Below are 21144 nucleotides of genomic sequence, written 5' to 3'. Positions count from 1 at the left end.
TTCTGCCATGAGATGCGAGGCATGCTACAGAAATCCTATGTGCACAAGCTTCCAGTCTCTAAAAGTCCAAAGAAGTCATAATCACTGACCTGTCCAAAGATCCCTACTTTTCTGTAGTGGACCATTGTATCTGAAGCAATTAAATATCATCACCGGTTGCCTAGATCATTTTTTTTCCAGCCCATTTTTTAATAAATGTATTAGGGTTACAATTCCCGGAACCGTGAGGCATATTTAGAACTGTGGCTATACTATACATTCTCACTTCATTGTATTCTTAAAGGAATTTAATTAAGAAAAAATACCTGATCTAGCCAGGTAGAGAATAAACTATTAACAAATGAAGGTGATTCTAGATGAGCAAAGCTCGACATGGCTATACACAATGGCAGTAAAGGGAGATATAGTATGCATCATATTGCACAAATGTGAAATATTTTTCCAAACTGCCATTTTTTTGCTCTCAAGACTAGATCGGTTTCCAAACAGGAACACAGAGGAAGCAAAACCATGGCACACCTCCAGCCCTGTTTATAGAGCTAGGATCCTCTTCTTTCAATTCTCTTTATTATGCTTTGTCCCTACTCCAAGGACAAGTCTGAGGAGTTGTTGAAAGGTGCGAGACCTCTGCAGTCACCTGTTCCCTGACAGTGGCTCTGGAAAAGTGGCAACTATGTGGATCTCAACATCATCTTACTCTAGATGCTCATGACATACAAACCTTAAATTTATCCTTAACTTACCTAAAATGATATATTTTTGATACAAATAGTCCTTGGGTTATGGCCACTCATTTAACAACTGTCCTTTGATCAGTCTTTGAAGTTGCCCCCATTTCAGTATCCATGCCGTCATGTGATCACAATTCAGGTGCTTGGCAACCAGCTTGCAATTACAATTGTTGCAGCATCCTGGGATCATGTCAATGCCAGCTTCTCACAAGCAAAGTCAATGGGGAAGCCAACAGGAGGTTGCAAGTTGCTTCCATAAAACCCTCCAACTCCTATGGCTTTTTTGTCCCAAGGAGCCCCCAGGCACAGAGCTCAAAACTCTATAATTCCCACTGCCCATACTCCATGGCGACCCAGTGGCACCCACCCATTCACAACCTGTAGTGCCCGATACCTGCACATCCAGTTCTCTGTAGCACCTGCCCACACTCCATTGTGCCAGCCCACAGACAGCACCCATCCACCCACCAGCCTGTCTGATATGTGGTTTCAACACCCCTTCCCCCTTTACCATCATGTCCTTACTTAATGACCCACATAGTCCTTGATAACAGGGACTGCTGAAATTGTTATTGCTAATTGATGTCATGACAAAACCACACACTTTATGACTGAGCAACAAAAATTCTGGTCCCAATTGCCATCATAACCCAAGGACTACCTATGTTGATAAGTATACCTCACTCCATCTGCTTAAAAAACGCCCCAAAGAAATCTGCGTAGACAGCAAGGTCCTTCTGTCCCTCCAAACTGTCTGCCAGGCAGTTTCTGGGCTGTTCAGTGTTGTCAAATTTAGACAAGACATTCCTTCAGTGATACTGAACAATGCCTTTATATATGCACCTACACCAATTACATCCACCATTTTCTATCTGCTGCTACTTTTGTATACAGCCAGTCCTTCCTTTGTTCAAACTAGCAACTGTACAAACAGGACCCAAAGGGGAAACAGACTCTTTTTGTAAAAAGATCTTTATTGGAAAAAAAAAGTGGGGGGGGGACTGTGAAAAGCAGAGAGGGCTTACCCAGCACCAGTAGAGGAAGGAAAGGCCACAGCATCCCAGCAGGAGGACAGACAAAGGGGACTGAGATAGGGAACCAGCTTCATTGGCTCTGAGGGATCCTTTCCTGATGCCGAAAGGAAGGCAAAGCATGTCTTGTGGGCAGAGAGAGCAAGCAAGCACAGCTCAGTGAGGTTAACCAGCTGTGCTGCTCCTCAGATGGGAAGGCTGTCTATCAAGAAACATATGTGCATTAGAGATGGGGGAAGGGAAAGGTGTGCATATGCCAGGAAGTAGGCACTTCTTCCGTGGGAAAGGGAGTGCAAAGCGATACCAAAGAGGCCTGCATTTTCCTACAGTGCTTCTTTTAGGAAGGTAAGGCAGATAAGATTCCTCATCCCATTTCTACTGTAGTTTCTCTCACACCTTCTCTCATTCCCTGAAAGGGTTTCCTCGGGTGCCTTAAAGAAAGGTTTATGACTGGATGAAGCTACATGGACCAACCACAGGCAATGCTAAGATTGCGAGACGCTGCCAAAAAGTCATTTGGCTTGGACAAAGAACCCCAGAGGTGAAGAGCTTTAGCAAGAGCTTGTTGCAGCTGAGCCCATTTCCAAACATTGTGCTGCATTCAGGGAAGCAAACCAGAGCAAAGGATATTGGAACACACAGAGAGAGGAGAGGACACAAGAGGTAGAAGAGAAGAAGTTAAGGGAAAGGCAAGCAACACCTTCTTTAGGAAAAGGTGGGCTTGCTCGCTATAAAACTAATGATTAGAAATGGTATTGCAGTTAAAGATAAGGCTGTGCAGGCTGAAGAATAATGGGGTTTGGCAAAGTATTGCCAAGCTGGGAGAGGCCAAGCTGCAGCTTCAAGTGGCGTGTGTCCAAGTGGGTTCAGGCACCATGCCCTGAAGACGGTGGACTGTATCCATCATACTAGTCTTTCCCCTTTCCTTTTCTGGCTGTATGAAACAATTAAGGAGGAAGAACATTAAGCACAACATATTACATGAAGACTATATTCCTGCAACACACCAACCCATGATTTGCATAAAAATCAGATATTGAATAAAACACACTTTGCTGGATCTGTCCAACACAAGAAACCATAAATAATAATTTCAAGTTATCTTGACAGGGTTCACATAATCTACACCAAAACCAACGAAACCATAATTTATTTGTGTTGGCAGGTTTAATATTACTGCAACAGCTGCTTTCCCAAAGTTGCCAACTGATTACAAATCACCTGACCCATTCTGGCTATCCTGGCATGTAAACAAGGTCACACTTGTTTTTGGGCTCCTGTACTCCCAATCTCTGTGGGAGAAATTTAAGATGTTTGGATTCCTTTACAATTCCCCCCACTGATGCCCACTAAATATGGAGAATCTACAATTACCAGAATGCCAGTTGGGAATTCTGGGCATTGGAACAGGACTAGTGATGCTGCTTGCCTTATCTTTTCCCGCTCTCACTATGCCCCCAGGAGACCCTACAGAGAGAAGAAATGAGGATTGTGAGTATCCTCAAGCCCTTTGGGCACAATATGGGCTCATCCATATTTTTTTTTTAAACTTTTATTTGCCAAATAAAATATAATTGCAAAAGAACGTGGGGAAAGTAACATCATAAACAGTTGGCTACCAGAAGCCTTGGCTGAGAGGAATTACAGCCTTCTCCTCTAATAGTTACAGCTCTTAAAAAAAATTTAGAAACCTGAAAAGTAATGTGTGAGGAGCCATCCCTTAAACAATATAAGGTCAAATTACTAGTATTGGATCCAGAGATATCTGTTTCTAGGAGAGACAGTAATTTAGTCCTGCCTGCGTTATACATATACAGTATAAAAAAACATGCTCCACAGTTTCAACCTCAACTCTATCACAGGAGCATAACCGCTCACTTATCAGGAGCCTCTTAAATCGTCCGTCCACTAATGCTGAGGGCAAGACGTTGAAACGAGCAAGGGAGAAGACTCTTCTATACTTAGGGATGGTTAAAGTATAAAAATATGAGGCCATCCTCAGTCCAGAATTGTTAAATTGGCTGAAGATCAGAGGGGAGGAGGTTTTATTAGCTCTAGCTCTTAGATATTGCAAGTCTATGTCCACAAGCCGTTGGGCTCATCCATATTGCTTTCTTAGCAACAACGGTTGTAGTAGTTTGCCTACAACTGGTGTGCACTCTCTGCCACGGGCACTCTCCTCAGTATCCATAAATCCCTGGCCAAGTTTGTTTATAATGTACTTTGAAGAGCTATTTTGTAGCTCTTCAAAGTACATTGCAGCTCGTCAAAGTACATTATAAACAAACTTGGCCAGGGGCGTTTATGGACACTAAGGAGAGTGCAAAACAGACCAGAAGCTTTTTGGGCAGAAGGAACCCTAAGAAATTACAGGAATAACTATGCCTGGCAACCAGGATAGCCACCCGTGAATTCCTAGCCTTCTAAATGCTCCATTTCCATTTTTGTATCACTTGGCAGGCATGCAAAATAGGGCACCAAAATGGTCTTCTACAAATAAGACTGACCTTTGGATTTTGACTTGGTCTTGGGAGAGCAGGGCTTAGTCACTTGAATAGTTTCCTGGCACTCGGCATTGTAAAGAGCTTTCTTCAGAGTACCTGAACGGGCCTTCACGCCTGTTGCAGGGTCACAGCCACCCCAGTTCTCAAACTTGTACTTGCAATCAGCTAGGGGTGGGGGTGGGTGGAGAAGAGAGTAAGAACAGTTAGATACATGCAGGATCCACAAGAGCTTGACTTCCCCTCACCATCAGTTTTTCTAAAATAAGAAACAACCCAGATGCCCAGGAAATGAGCACACATTTCACAAACTCATATGAACCACTGCCATCCACCGCAGAGCTATCAGGACTGCTTGGCTAATGTGACAAAGGGAAGCTTCTTATATACTTAAATGGTAAAAGAACTGCAGCTGCCAGAAATTACAAATAATTTCTTTCCGAAAAGACCAGTTGGCCTCAGAAGCCAGAGAATATGATTAAAATGCTTTTAATATGAAAGCGTAACAAGAAGCAATGGAAGAAGCCAATTAACAGAGCCAACCAAGGCAAAAGAATACTGCATAGAAGTAAGCAATGGCTGACATACAATGCAGGTATTAATTGTTTGGGTTTATTCTCTCACATTTAAACTTGAAAGAGCCAAGGTGGCGCAGTCGTTAGAGTGCAGTACTGCAGCTATTTCAGCTGACTGCTAGTTCAGCAGATCAAATCTCACCGGCTCAAGGTTGACTCAGCCTTCCATCCTTCCGAGGTGGGTAAAATGAAGACCCAGATTGTTGGGGGCAATATGCTAATGCTAATGCAATATGCTAATATGCAATATGCTATATGCTAACTTTGTAAACCGCTTAGAGAAGGCTGTAAAGCACTATGGAGCGGTATAGAAGTCTAAATTAAAAAAAAAACCCTACTTGGCCGGCTTCCTGAGACTCTGATAAGTTTGTTGCATCATTTCCCGAGTCTTCCTCTAAACCAGATGAATGCTCACCTCCAAACTCCTTCTTCCAGTTGCATGGGATCTTGCATTTGAGCTTCTTTGTCTCATCATGACAAGTTCCCTCACGGAAGCCCACACCACAGTCCTTGCTGTTGGGGATACATGGGCCCCAGCGCCATTCCTCACAATCGGAACCATTTTTCTTGACCTTGTCTGCACAAAAAAACAGGCAGTCATTTCAGACTCACAAGAATTAGCCTTCTCTTTTCTTATAATCTATTCTGAACCATTAAAGCAGCCTGTCTTTCTTCACCTAAAATAGGATGGAGGGCTCTTTTGGGCCTTCAAGTTAGTACCAGCTCCACTGACTGCATGGCAGGTGTTTTTGGGGAACCCTTTGCAGTTGCCTTCTTGCTAGGACTGAGAGCGAATGAGCCCAAAGGCACCCAGCTGGCTTCTTGCCTATGGCAGAACTAGAACTTACCATCTCCTGGTTATTAGCCTAGTTCCCAGAAGCAAAATGTTGCTGTCTGTACTTTTTAGTCCACTTCTGAAAGCTCCACTGAAAGATATTTTCTGAAAATAGCCAACTGTAAATAGGAATTTACCAATCACAAATCTGACACTCACCCTTCTTATTCTTGCCTGCTTCTGAAGATACAGCCAGAAGGATAAAAACCAGAAGGAGAAAGAGTCCACGGGCCTGCATTCTGTAAGAGGAAAAACACTGAAATCACTGTTGGCATAAATATATATTCTAATCCCAAGAAAAGAGCTAGTAAGATGGAGGAATGTGACAAAGGGGAGGGAAATGATTTTCTGCTGACATGGTTCCTGAGTCTTGTGTAGCCTGGAATGTAAACATGCAACAGGTTAAGCTCCCTTCATCACTTCTTTGCCACAGCAGGAAACACATCAAATGCTACAAATCAGTAATTCAAGCAGTAATTAAATTCAGAGAAAAAAGACATTTTTAAAAAAACAAAAACAAAAAACCTGCCATTTCAAGTTCATCCAATTTCCTTAAGGCTCTGATTTGCTAGTGAATTCTTAGCATTTTAAACCTTGCACTGGGATAATCTGTTTAGCTTTTTTCATTCAAGGGAACACATGCAGATGCTTAAGATGAGAGAAGTTTCCTTCTCAAAATAAACAAAGAAAATACCTCTACTGAAACATCACTACTTCTTGCATAAATTTACATAATTCTAAAAACCAATTTAGGCAAATGAGTAATTATGTCCTCCCCTTTGATAAGTAGTGCGGATGATATTATTGGTAAATAATGGGGAATTTTAATTGCTATCTAATGAAAAATATTAGCTGTTGGTGACTCTATATATATTTCTTCAGGTTGTTGTTTTTTTTGCAACAATCTGTAAGAGGTTTTTTTTTAATTACACTCCTTTGTATTTGTTTTACTTTAATCTAGTTTAAAAGAGTAAAATGTCCTCCATTTGAGCTTGACCCTGGTGATTGTATCCATACAGTTTTCTTAGCAGTATTTGCCACTGTTTCCTCTGGAATATTTTTACCTTCCCAGTTCAGCTACAACTTGGATTTCCAAGTAGTCACCTATAATCCAAGTACTGCAGCCCTGGCTTAACTTTTTCAAGATCAGCCAAGGTCAATTAGATGCTGCCATCCGCTCTATAGATATTAATCTACATAGATTTCCTCAAAATCCTGTAGAATCATTTATCTGTTTATAATATGTGCCTCTGACTTTAGTAGACAAAGCAGAAGTCCATTAAGTACAGGAATTAAATCTATTCTTACTAATCATATTATCCTAGCATGTACCCAAACTAGTTCTTATTATAAGTTGCTGTCTATAGAACATCTTTACTAAGTCGCTGCAAAAAACAGTGGTAAATTACTTAGCACTATATAATGGTTCCTGGTTGAGCTATCTGCTTACATCACAATGCTATTAGTTATTAGTTTCTTTATCTCCTGCCCTTGCTCTGTTTTGCTCAGTTGGGCTTCCTTTTTGGTATGTGTTGTCCTAGGGAAGCCTCACAAGACACTACACCTTCACACACCACTCTTAGGGGGACACCCGTCAATGGAAACACCTTTCACTATGACAAATTGTGTCTTAAAAGATCCAGGTAAGGGGCCTTTCCAATGCCGCTTTCCAAGCAGAGGACAGAAACCAGATAAGGTTCATACCCCCAATTTCCAAATAGCACTCCCTCTCTGGCCCTCCTAGACTTTAAATATGGCTCAACCAAGTGGAAAACTGGGAAAAACAAACCTGCCAAAGGGATTTATACTGCCCCTACTTTTGGAAAGCTGGGTGGGGTCTGGTGGCTGGCCATAGCGAGGCCTTACTCCCCACTTCTCTCCATGGCTGCTACCGTCCCCCGATTTCCCCCAGTGTCTCTTTTATCTAGCGCTCAGCAGGCTACCTCGTCTCTGCCAAAGCTCCTGAGGCTGGGGAGATCTCTGCTGCCATGGAGCCTTTATGTATCTCAAAAAGAATCCAGAGTGGGAAAAGAAACCCTGACAGGCAGTTTTGAGAATTAAAACAGAAGATTAAAAATAAAAGCTCATCACAATCAGATCTCGTGGGGAGCTTTAGAAGGCAGGCTGCTCCCCCTGCTGGTTCACTTAATGTCAACCTATTACCATATCCCAACAAAGAGTCTATGGAAACAAGCGTCGCACCAAATTGTGTATGTGCACACACATCTCATGAAGAAGAGGAATGGCACACATGCACAAAGCTATGGTGCACAGGCTGTTTTTGCTCCATCACTGCTACTTTCCATTTTCCTCCCAACTCCTCCATTACTTATTTCAGCAAACAGGGTTTAGTCATTCTTCTTTTAACAGATTTAACTCCACAATGGTGATTCAATTTATGGGTGCAGATAGAATTCTTATTTACCCAGGACAGCCAACAGCAGATCGAAGAATAAAATATAAAAGGAAAAGTAAAATGTTTCGGTTGGGTCTCCCACACAAACAGAAAATGTGTGGATAAATGAGGAAATTAAACTCTTTGTTTAGTTGCACAGAAGTTGTAACAGCCACAGCATTCTTTCCCAAGGTTTCTCAGGGGCATGAAAATGACCAATATATGACGTGAAGCCTTTTAATTTGCTTCCTGAATGCAGAAACATGGCCATTAAGGTTTTGCTTGATTAAGCCAATTACAGTAACTCTGCCGTCCTTTGCTACAAATGGCTAATTTCAATTCCAGATTCAGAGGCTTCAATGTGGTAAAAAATAACTACTGAAAAAAGAGGGCAATACTCTGTCAAATAAAGTTTTCAAGTTCTCCACTTAGTATTCTAAAATACAAACTCCATGAATCAGCAAAAAGCAAAGTAGAAGTTTAATAAAATAATGAATAATATGCACAACTGCATCCTTTTGCTTAGTTGCTTTAAGCGCTATTAGAAAAAAAGGCTATTATGACAAACTGAGCGGATGCTTTCTGAGCTCAGCTTTTCCTGGGGCTTGTGTCCTCCAGCAATACAGCTGGAAGCTGAAGAGGGCAACCCAGGAACATCTGGAGAGCACCAGATGGAGGCTACAGCTCTAGCCCACGAGACCAAGAAGGGTGAATTGTGTTTTGTTTTTAAAATAACATACCCAATCCATTTGTTCACTTGGCATACACAACTACTAAATCCAGAGTGCTGGATAGATGCTAATTATGAAACTGATTTCAGGCAAGGGTTAAATGGTGGGCTTGGCCAAGAAGTCTGCTTGAAACTCTATCCAAACTTCTGGTAAAGTGCGGAGAAGGATGAGGGCTTTCTGGGCCCACTTGGCCAGGCCCACCATTTTTTTTTTGCATCAGGTTACTTCATATTTCCTTTCAAGGCTCCCAACTATTCTAGAGGTATCCAGTAAGCTGGAAAATCTAACCAGCGTATGTCTTTCATTATATGCACTCACAGGATATTTAATCGGTGTTCCTCCCCATCCCAAGCAATGAAGTGGAGAGGGTGGGGAAGGGTAGAGAAAGTAGGGGATAGTGGACCCTAAATGGCGTTTCAGACAAAGTAAGTTGGAAGTGTGTTCACAGCCATGCTGGAGAGTCTTTGGCCCCCGTTTCCACCATTGGTGAGACCGGGCTGAAGCCTGCTGTGCTCAGTGGAGGGGAAAGAGAGGTGGCTAAAAAGGAAAGAAAGACACAATCAGCACTTTTGCTCCCTCCTCAACAATACCCCCCCCCCAGGCAGGCCCTGCAGAGAGCAGGTCACCTCATTACTGAGGCTCCATTGGCTGCACCTGATGCTGAGAAGTTGTCAGATTCCCTCTGAATTGACCTGTCACAGAGAATTACACAGGCTGAAGGCAGACACCCCCCACCTCCCATTCAGCTTTCAGCTGAGAAACATCCCCTGAGGGAGAGCAAAGTGCCTGTTAGGACACAGCTCAGGCAAACTCTCTTCAAAGCCCCCTTCAAGCAAGGGCAGCAGATCAGCCTTAAGAGCAGCCCGAATCTGAACTCGGCTCTGATTGCAACATCCAACAATAGACACACTAGAGGCTGGGTCTGCTGACTTCTTTCTTAGATGCAATAAGCCATGAAAGGCTGCGATCCGGGGAGCTTACAAGGTACTGAACAAGCTGGCCTCATTGTTTCTTCTGGATACCAGCCCATCTTTAAAATAAAAGAGGGGTGACCTCTTAGCCCCAGGGCCACATGCAGCCAAACAAAGGCTTGGAACGCCCATGGCCTTTCCAAAGGTTGTTTTCAAATTGTGACTTTTATTCCTAAATACCACAGGGAGCAATTCAATCCACAAAAATCACATTTTGTTATTGCCCTCGATTTGCTCTAGCTCCATGAATTTTGTCACTTAATGCTTTGTGCCCCCAAACACCACATGCCCTACACAGAGTTTGTCTTCTGATATATATTTCTTTCAGGAGAAATGTTGAAATCTTGCAAAAAACAAACAAACAAACAACCTGGCGAACACAGTAAGTCTGGGTGAATGTATTATCCGGATTGTTTAATTGGAGGAACAGTCCCTTTTGACTAATTCTCACATTAGTTTTGCAATGCAGGTATGACAGTGCTTCTGAACTGGAGTATCGATGGGGGAGGGTGAGTGTTTGTTTAAAACAACAAGATGGTCCTTAGAGCTGCAGCCACCATCTTAATGTTTTTAACACTCCCTGAAGATGCCCTGATTCTGAGCATCATGTATGTACCCCACAAGAAGATATTAATCTTTCCATAGTTGTTTTTGTTTAAATAATTTTCACTATGAAAAATTATTGGAAAATTGCTTTTTCAGGTTCTCCAGATAAAGGAGTTTGATGCCCTCTGTGGGATTCTTCACAAACACACACACGGGGGGGGGGGGGGGAGGAGAAGGAGGAGGAGAAGGAGGTATGATGGCAACTAGACAAGGAAGGAGGAAAATAATAATCTAAAAAGGAAACTGTACCTATGTCCTTGATTTGGAATGTTTTAACTAGTTGTCACAAGATCAAACAAGAAAATTCATGAGATGCCATCCGATTTTCTTTAGCTTGTTAAAAACCATGCGCAGTTGATATATGCTCTTCCTCCTGCATAAAAAGCTTATTCTGATAATTTACCATAAGCAGGGAAACAGTTTATTTTCAGTTAATATTTCATCACTCAGATTTCTCCATACCAAACTTACAAAGAGAAGGAATAAAAAATGGAATTCTGGGTTTCCATTTTTGACACACCTACTTGGCATCACAATATCATCTTCCATTAAAGGCAAAATTTCTTAAAACCAAATTGAGGAAAATGGTTTAATGTCCATTAGGATGCCAGGGATTTAGCCTTGGATTAGAATAAATCTTGGCTTATTTTGCCATTTTTTTAATGGACATTCTACTCAAATTATTTGGTATGGATATAAGAAGGAACTTCTGAATACAAGTCATGCTTAATGTATTGAAAACTGATTAAGGAGCAGAGGGGAACATGAGTGATTAACGTTACATGTTCATAGTATCATGGTTTATGAAGATTTTTGATGAATGTCTGAACTTGGCTTGTATTTTAAATGATAATAAGCCCAGCACCATCAGGAGTATAACTAGTTTTATACCATCATCTTGATTTTTTCTCACCTTCCAATTACCACCTCACTCTTGTTTATTAAATGTTCCAATGGCGCTTCAGTGGCTTATGGTACTGTGCTTTCCTGAACTCTTTTTTCTGGAGACAGGCAAGAAATACTTCAACCTGAATCTTTCTTTGACCATGTCAAATTCCAGAAAAGAACCACTTTTCCTGCTCCCATACTCTCCATGAACATACTTATTTATTTATTTATTATATTTCTATACCGCCTTTCTCCCGTAGGACTCAAGGCGGTGTACAGTCAAGAAAAATACTTAATCTTACATGACTTTTATTTCTGCCTGCAAAAAAACCCCCTTCTCTTCAGATTCAGCAATGTGTCTCTTCTGCTTTCATTAATTATTTCGGAAACAAGATTGATCTCCCAGCTATATGAAAACAGGATGTAGGATTGTTTAATCATAAACAAAACAAATCTAAGTAATATGTAAATGTACATACTAGGTGGCAGGTGAAACCATGCAAGGAAAATACATTTTATTTTACTTATTTATGGGATTTGTTTACTGCCTGAAACCAGACTTAAGGCAAGACCAATTTATTTGAACTAAGTTATTTAACTGTAGAAGGTATGCTAAAGATAAGCATATTATGGGCAGAGAAGTACAAGAATTCAGTTATTTTGCAGAGAGGAATGATTGCCTAGGCAATCTTTAAAAGCACTGTTTTCATTCCAGAATGTTGAAATTCATCATGCATCCTTCAAATGCAGGCTATCAGGTCAAGGTTCATGTCTTCTGAACTTTGGGGGGATGTGACATCAGGTTCGCATTACCTTTACTGTTCTAATTGATCAAACTGGCAACAAATTCAAGATAACATTTTCTACATTATATTTCAATAATTTTAAATAAAGAATGGACTCAAGGTACTATGAATTCATCAGAAGTGAAGAGAAAGAGAAAAGAAACATCAATAATCAAGAACCATAAGAAATTAGTTTTTTTCTTAAAATATTACTGAGCTTACATTCACAAATTTCACCTTGTGTTCCGTGAAAGGAAAAAGGGTACAGATACAAAAAACAATCTTTATCCTCCTTTATAGTTTCACTTTTAAAGGCAAGGTTTTTTCTTCTTCATTTCTGTAATTATTACAATAAAATTATCCATTTTTACACCAGGAAAATAAAATATTGGCAGTTATTCTGATGCATTCTGAAATATAAACTATATATACAGATCAATACAGCCAAATAAAATCATTTGAAAGGATTAATATTAACAACAATCTAATGTATTGGCTATCACCCATTTTCTTTTCCTTCAAAGCTTACTATTTTTTAAATAAAAAGTGTCTTTGGGACTACCCTTTTCCAAATGACTCAATATTTTCCTTCATCAAACTTTTAGTATAATTACATCTTAGAGCATACTTAATTCCAACTAGCCTTTTCAGCTTTACTTGCCGAGATGAAGCCGAAAGTTGAGACATACTTTGGCAACATTTAGGATTGCTAAAGATGTGAGTAACCCTGGACTTCGTCCACAGAAAACCTTTGAGTGTTGTTGGAATGGGGTTACAGGTGCCAAGCACAATAACAAAGAGCTTAGCTTGGACTTTCTCTGCCCAGTCAAGTTTGGCAAGCAAGATCTGCTCCAGGTGCTACTTCAAACACAACTATAGTTGCTTCACCATTTCTTCTTAATCAGATGAATTCTTAGGCATGCAATGAATTCTTTCATATGGGCTCTATAGACTTTGGCTGCAACTCTTGTATTAAATTTAATAAATTCACTTCTGACTAAATCATCACAGATCTGGGCTGCAAAACTAGAGAGTAAAGTTAACAGCTTTTAAAGTCCTTTGAGCCAACAGACTTGTCTTCTTGACAAGTGTTTAATTGAGTGATTAATTTCTCCCAACGTATGGAGAGATCATCAGCAATGCCTTCTTGGAGAACATAAGTTCTTCACTGGTTGCAAAAATCATACAGCCTGAAGAAATCAATATCAGATTCAGAAATTGGTGGGAAGAAAAGACAACATCCTTCTTAATGGGACACCCATTGCTGATCTCAAAAAGAGAGAGAGAAAGAGACAGAGAGAGTGTGTGTGTGTGTGTGAGAGAGAGAGATTTGTAGAAGTTGAATCTAAATTTCCCAAAAATGGAATATTTTTTTCAATCAAGTTCCAATAAATCAATTGTTCTGAATGTTATTATTTATTTTCTCAGTACACTTGTTTACTACTGAACCTGGAGCAATGTGTGTTGACTCAGGCTTCCATCCTTCCAAGGTCGGTAAAATGAAGACTCAAATTGTTGGGGGCAATATGCTGACATTATAAACTGCTCAGAAGTGTTATAAAACACTGTGGAGGGGTATGTAACTCTAAGTGCTACTGATATTGTAGAATCACTTGTATACTTCGGTGAACCATTTTTCAGCCACTGATCCATTTTTCTGAATGGCTGACTGGTAGTATATATGAGGAAGCAGAGACTGAAACACAAACAAATTTTTGGTCTAGGCAGCTGGCTGGCAGGAAATGCAGGAAGGTTGCTGGAGACCATGGACCACAGTTTGGGAATCATTTAGACTATGTGTGTTTCTACTCCCAGAATTCGAATAGTTTGTCCAAAACAGCTAGGAATTTGGGGAGTCCCAACACATTCTGAAGATGGTAGATTGCAGAAGGTTGATCTACAAGCATGTAAAAATATAATCCTGAAAAGTAAGCTGTTAAATATGGACATGTTTTTACGTATGTTTTATTTATCATCAGTCTAGATTAAACATGGTGGCTTTTAAGGACTAGTATGAATATGAAGTGAAAGCTTTAACATCCCAAACTAACACATTAATCCTGCTTTTGAGACTCGTGCACATTTGAATTTTGGAAACATGATGTAAAGCTCCAACAAAATTGCTGCTGAACAAATTCATTTATTTCAGGAGCGTCTGCCATCAGGGGCAAATACAGCAAGATATAAATGCTGCTTTATTAGAATAAGATCTCTGTAATGCTTCTAGGACATTCTGTAGAACCTATCTAATTTAGCTCTTTTTGGACAGGTTCAGTTTAGTTGAACTTTGGGTAATATATAGTTTGTTACTGGAGCTCCAGATTTTTTTTCCGCTCTGCAACTAAGGAATTGACATATCCAACTGGAACTAGAGCCACTGTTATTGTGTCAACACCTGCAGCTATCATTTGATTACTTATTTATGCTATTGTTCTTTCCTAGTTCACTAACATCTCTGTGAAATTTTTGTGTTTTTACATAGAGTAAAACTATAAGGACAGTTTGATGATATGTATTTAATACAACTAGTTCTTAAAGAGTCTATGTTTTACCTAGTGTTCTATTTGGTAGAGCTTATATTTCTAGGTTTTTTTTTAAAAAAGGAAACTTGTAAGTGTAACATTTACCCTTTCCCCCAAATAATCCAATTTGCCATGGTGAATATATAGCAAAAATGGTAGGGAAGGGAAAAAAATCCAAATTCTGTTGATCCAGGGTGGGGAAAAAGAACAATTCATTTTCACAACTATATACCGGTATTTACCTTTTCTTGTATTCAGATATATTGACAGAATATTTTAGAATCAACAAATACTTTGGAGACTTTTCTAAATTAGGGGACATATTATATTTGTTCAGAATCTTTTAACAATTTGTAATAAAAATAGGCAAACTCCAGGACAATTTTCTTAAAATATATGGGCGCACACTTGGCAGCTACAGGAAATCTAAAGGATAGGTGTTTTCCCTAATTGTTCAGGCTTCTTTGGGATATTTTTTTCTCCTACTCCATTTTGAGAACAACTGCATCTTTTTCCCCAGTCCTGTCTTACCTGTTTCTCTTTGTGTGTCTCTCCTCCATCCTGGCCCCCACCCCCAATAATTAGCTACTCGTTCTCTTTAGTGAAACACATGCAAAATTGCCCATTTCCCCACTCTTTGCTTGCAGCCTTCTCAAATTTCTGGAGCCCAGAACAACTCAATAATGTGCAGTGTTCTTCCATTTTCCCACTCCTGATCTCCCTCTCCCCTGGAGGTCTCTTGAGATGTTTCAGTCTGCCTTTCCTACCACTTTCTCCTACCATTCTTCCTTCTCAGCCCTTTCCTTTTCTTCACTTCTGTTCTTTCAAAGATACACAATCATTCAAAATAAGGCCCTGTCGGACACCTCAAATCTCCTCTAGTCTGTGCAGTCACCAGGAATTAAGCTCCACTTGAGAGTTTCTCCTTTTTATATAATCGTTGGGTTGCAGTGATCTCACAAAGCTAAATCCTCATAAATTATTTCACTACCATCAAATGAATTTCCACTAGCCTGAAAAAGGAGAGAGCTGGAAATTTGAAAATGCATTCAATTGAAGTTAATGGGACTTACTTCTAAAGATGCACAATGTTGCATTTTTCTTAGGAAAAGCACTAAACTTTGCTGCATCTAGTTTCCATAACTAAACTTTCTACCATATGTGTTCATTCCCTCCAATTCCATGCCCACCACTTAGCACATAAAAAGTGGCATCCAACAGTTTTTGCATTTCTCTCTGATAAGCTGAACCAACACTCTTCACATGAATTCAGTAAATTAGCCATTGCCATTTCAACAACCCATAAGACAATCAAAACTCCAGACAGCAATGGGTTACGCAATGAAAATAATATAGGTAATACTCCATTTCTGATGCACAGATCTGAAGAAAAATAATTATTACTGCACAATGAGCCTTGGAAGTTAAGTGGGTTTGTTAGCAGGCCTCCTCAAGCTGGCTGAGAATACTGGGAACTGCTGTACCAAGCCAACACATCTGGGGTATACAGGATTGGAGAAGGCCTTGATAGCGTATTGTGATTGGACTGCTCAGACCCATCTTTTTGATCAGTGAGAATATTGCCTAGCCCTAGACACATTACCCAGGAAAATAATATGATGGAATATTTTCTGATGTATCGATTTATTAATCAAATTTGAAAAAAAGAGTAAAAAGTGACTCTGGGCGGCATACAACAATCAGATAAAACCACAGATACAATAACCACTGGTATAAAAATATAAAAATCTACGTTAAAAAAGAAACAACACAAAAAGCAAATATACAAACCCCTAGGCGAAGAGAAATGGAAGCGGCCACCACAATGGAGACGTCTAAGTATATCTCCAGTTCCCTGGGAGCCCTTGCCCTAGGCTCAACCAAGTCTTGAGGGCCTTCCAGAATGTCAAAAGGGATGGAGCTAATCTAATTTTGTACTTTTTGCTTCCTCCACACACAATCAAGAGGCAAGTGGAACCCTGAAACTGTGCATTATCAAAGAACAGTCTGGGGAAGTACATGAAAGCATATTATTAAGATATGATTTCAAAGATAGGTGAGGCAAAAGATAAACAACCAAACATCTCAATACTATCATGGTTTGTAAACAAATGGCATGCCTTCCCTTGCCCATGTTAATTAAACCTAAGCTTAGGTAAGGACCTGAAGTTAAGCAAACTGTGATTGGGTCTTCTACGGAATGATACAGCCACCCTCTTTCTTTTCCATAATAAGAACACTCCATTTGGGTATTCTTGTGGGACAAGGTGTGAGGATACTTTCTTCCTGGGACCTGCCATGGGGTGAAATACATCCAACTCACATGCTTCTCTGCATTGAAAATGATATACAAGAATTTGTAAATTTTTTAGCCCAGCTAAAAAGAAGGACTTTCTTCCAAAGTGTTTGGATTCTCAAATTCTAGCAGTCCCGTGGTGAGTCAGGGCTCCTTTTCTTTTGAGTTAAGCAACCAGATTTTAGGAGGCCTATCCTGGAGAAATGCCAGCAATCCTTGAAATTTCTCCTTGCTGCATAAAATATTTTGAGTTTGTCTAAGCGAAAGTTCATAGCTTAAATTGATTTAGAACTGCTAAATCTGGAAGGAATGTGAAATACAAATGTCCAAAGCAACTCAAAATTACACCAAAATGACAACATATTCATAGTAATGTTAATTACTATGTTAATTACCTAATTGCTTTATGATTGATGTAAGTATATGAATGAGATTTGTACCCTGATGTCACAAAACACATGTTGTTACTTGTCTCCCCTTGTTCTTCTGTGAGCATCCCACTTCTTGCAAATGCTTACACCCCAATATCTATGCTTATTACTGACTGGAAACCTTTATGGACTTTTCATGTAAAAAGTGATTTATGGTTTTGATAATTAATAGGAGAGATTATAAAAATAAAATAAGTATAACCATAGAATAAGAGGTAAACTTATGATTGTGCTTATAAACTGCTGTAAAAAAGATTAAAAGTTTTTTTACTTTTACTCCTTCCTTACACATTTGACTTTCTCTTTAATGTCTTTTTCTTATTTTATATTATGTTGTATTAGTTTTTATCTTCCTTTAAAAAAAATCTTAAATAAAAATTATTCTAAAAAAGTTACCAGGAGCACCCCCTCTCCCTCCCATATACACTCTCCACTCTTAAGTACCATTTACAGCATTAGCCCAAATAATTAGCAGTAACAAAAGCAGAAGAATTCAGATGTAGTACTTCAGAAGTGGATGTAAAAGGCACTTAACACAGATTTAAACACAAAAGCTTTAAAATCCATTCACAGTCATAGTTCTTAAGGACCAGGTCTGTCAAGAGCTATTCATCTTGAAGGCTCACTTTTATCGCTGAACTGGGGGTAGCAAGTACCAATTGTAGGGGAACAATGTTGGCAAAGGGTACATATTTATTTCTTGTTGGGGAGCTGACTGGCCACTGGAAAAAACAAAATGCTAGGGCTAAGGCCATGCTGCAAAAATGTTCTTATACAGTAGACTTTACCACCCTTGTGACAGTGGTGAATATTTGTAGCTCAAGTGTAGAAGGAGGGTGAAGAGGTTTGTCCTCCAAACTTGTGGGTTGGTTTTTGAACGTTTTCGTTACCGGCGAAATCTTCAGCGGAATTTAAAGGCTAAACTCCACTGAAGATGTTACCTAGCCTGGTAACGAAATGTTTGCAAACCAACCCACAAGTTCAGACAACGGAACCTCCAGCAGTGGTTCTCAACCTTCCTAATGCCGCGACCCTTTAATACAGTTCCTCATGTTGTACTGACCCCCAACCATAAAATTATTCCTAAAACCATTGAAAATATGTGTTTTCCGATGGTCTTAGGCAACCCGTGAAAGGGTCGTTTGACCCCCAAAGGGGTCGCGACCCACAGGTTGAGAACCACTGCTTTAGGGTATGTCCAGGCACATACCCCCCCGCCCTTTAGCCAAAGATCTTTCTGATTAACTAGTTGCAAAGGTCCAAGGAAACGAACGATGTTCCTTGTTGGCTCAAGTCAAGTTGGCACAGAGGAGAAAAGCGACCAGTAAGGAAAATACATCAGGACGCAGAGGTTGGGGAACAATGACTCAACTGGACCCAGCAAATGGATGTTTTTATTCCAACCCTTTTCTCACACACCCTCCCACACAGCCGATTTTTTATTTTTTTTTTAGAGGTAGTTGGGATGCTCAGTCTCCCGTTGGGGTGCTTTAGTTAGGCCGATTCGGGACATCCGGCAGAGCTCCTCAGATGGCTTCCTGAGAGAGTCTTCAAATACCCCACGCAAAGAAAGCTCTGCCTGGGAACAAGTTTTGGCCCGCAAAAAAAGTTGCCCACCCGCGCGCGCCACTACACCCCCCTACCATAAACGCTAACGGAAGGCCGAGAGGAACAAAACAAAAAACAAAACAACCCGAGGAGGACAGTGGGGGGGGCAAATCCCGAGGGGGGGATTCGGCGTCGAAATCCAACAGGTCGCTCCCAACTCCCCCTCCCCCCCGCCCTCCACCTTCGCTCCGAGGAAGGGACTTCCCGGCTAACGGAGCATCATGTGCCGCAGAGACTCTTGGCGGGTGCAGAGAAACTTAGGCGGGGGGGGCGGGGGAAGGCGCCCCCTCCCACCCCTCAACTTTGTGGCGCCTCCCGGACACCCCTTCCAACCCAGGTCATCCTCTTTGGAGAGCCTGCAATGGAAGCCGAGCTGGAAAGAGGAGTCCTAAGGCGGACGGACCTTCGTCCGGGGGGGGCTGCAGTTTCAAGGGACGCCCTTGAAACGTGGGCACCAACAGGACGAAAACGCAGCCCGGCCTGCCCTTTCGGGGGGGGGGGGTTTCCATTCAGAACAGAGTGGAACTATTCTCCTGCTTCCGACACTACATTTCTACTGCTGCAGCCGATAATTGCATTGGCTCTTTTTAGTAAGCCTATCGTGTACCTTTAGAAGCTGAGGGATAGTTGCCTCCATTCCCCCCCACCCCAAACTAGGAAAGTGAAAGATGTATCCTTTTAAAGATATCCAGGATGATAAAAGGCAATTTTATCATTATGAAAAGCATGTAGGCTAATCAAGTCCAACTCCCTACTAGGTATAGGTGTGGGGGGGGGGCGCTGCTCTTTTCACGGAGCGAAGGCTCGGAGGCGCCGCCTGCCTCCTTTTTTTCCCCCCTTTTGCCCCCTCCTCCCCTCCCCTCCCCGGCCAACCCGAAGTTTTGCGCGCGGGAACTCGCCCGCCGAACTTGCCTGGATGGATGGATGGATGGATGGATGGATGGATGGATGGACGAGATGCTTGAGGGCTGAAGTGGCGCGCGGTCCTGGGTCGGTCTCTCCCCGGAAGGCTGCCTCGTGCTTCCCGGCCGCTCGGCTGCCTCCGCTCCACCGCCTGCCCGGCTATCTTGCTCCCTTATCTCCCTCTCTTTTCCCTTTGTGTCTTCCAAACTAGTTTCAGCTGGTCACATGTGGACACCAACCTTGCCTGGCGCGGCGGCGGCCTCTGACGTCACGCCCAGCTGACAACAAAAGGTGCTTTGGGGAGGGGGGGCGGAGAGCCCAAAGTTACTGTGGAGGCTCCGCCTCCCTCGTGGAGAAGCTCCAGAGACAAAAGGGGCGAAGCGGCCGGAGGGCGAGGCGAAGCTGGGTCCGGTGGCTGAAGAGCCCCCCCCCTCCAAGCTATGACCCGACCTCAATTCCCGCCCTGCCTTCTCTTTCGTGTGGTAACAATTCCTGAGAGTCTGGAAATTGCCCCCCCCCCTCCCCGGGGCTTCTTCCGGCAGACCCCAAAAGTGCGATATTTTTTTCTCTCTCCCAAAGTGCGATGTATCGTTTTAGCTGTTGGGTATCTTTTGAACGCTTTTGTCTTCTTTACCGTCTGAAGAAGGCAGGAAGCTGCGAACATCGCACCGAGAAATGTTTTCCCTGGCTTCTTTTTTTTTCCCCCATTTTTTTTCAAATGACCTGCAGAAAAGTTTTGTACAACTTTCTTTTAAATTGAAAAAAAGAAGTTGATTGTTCCCTAAGGTTCCGGAACTGCGATTGTTAATTAATTTGCTTTAGGGATACTGTATCAAACGTTCCTCCTGTGCAAAACATTAATATATGTTTGATTTAAAATGCCTCTTCCCCGGTTTTCCCTGGCAGAAAAGTAGAAGTCAAATGTGGGAGACTGCTCTATGGTAGCTAAGAATTTTCAGTATCTTTTTGCTGCCATCTAAGAAATATCTGGATTTTTACACTCCAGATCTGGTAGTTCTAACAAAGCAACCTAGAGGAGCATAGGTACAAATAGTAGAAAAGTTGCCAACAAGCATCTTCACATCTGATTTACTAGCCCTCAGTTTTAGGAAGGAATTTGCATCTTACTCTGGCAGTTCATGGCAAATCTTCAAACGTATGAGAATTCTTGCATAGAATAACATAGAATAACCGGGTGGGGGGGGGTTAGGGTTGTAGGTCATCTAGTCCAACCCCCTGCTCAAGCAGAAGACCCTATACCATTTCTGACAGATGACTGTCCAGTCTCTTCTTGAAAGCTTCCAGTGATGAAGCTCCCACAACTTCTGAAGGCAA

The 21144-nt window shown here is 41.4% G+C and overlaps 1 protein-coding gene across 1 annotated transcript; it reads right to left on the bottom strand.

Annotated features, from left to right (window-relative positions):
- Nucleotides 1-1685: 1685 nt before the first annotated feature.
- On the bottom strand, nucleotides 1686-20049 carry MDK (midkine). The gene is made up of 5 exons (XM_070931234.1): nucleotides 19819-20049; nucleotides 5833-5912; nucleotides 5254-5415; nucleotides 4270-4431; nucleotides 1686-2696 (listed from the first exon to the last, which is right to left on the bottom strand). Exons 2-5 carry the CDS (start codon nucleotides 5909-5911, stop codon nucleotides 2671-2673), a joined length of 429 nt encoding a protein of 142 aa, XP_070787335.1. The 5' UTR covers nucleotide 5912; nucleotides 19819-20049; the 3' UTR covers nucleotides 1686-2670.
- Between the last annotated feature and the right edge of the window lie 1095 nt (nucleotides 20050-21144).

This window comes from Pituophis catenifer, unplaced genomic scaffold, assembly GCF_029215685.1.
Source record: "Pituophis catenifer annectens isolate HBS135680 unplaced genomic scaffold, rPitCat1.0.hap2 SCAF_1, whole genome shotgun sequence".
Lineage (NCBI taxonomy): Eukaryota > Metazoa > Chordata > Lepidosauria > Squamata > Colubridae > Pituophis > Pituophis catenifer.
This window is presented reverse-complemented; position numbering and strand designations above follow the sequence as displayed.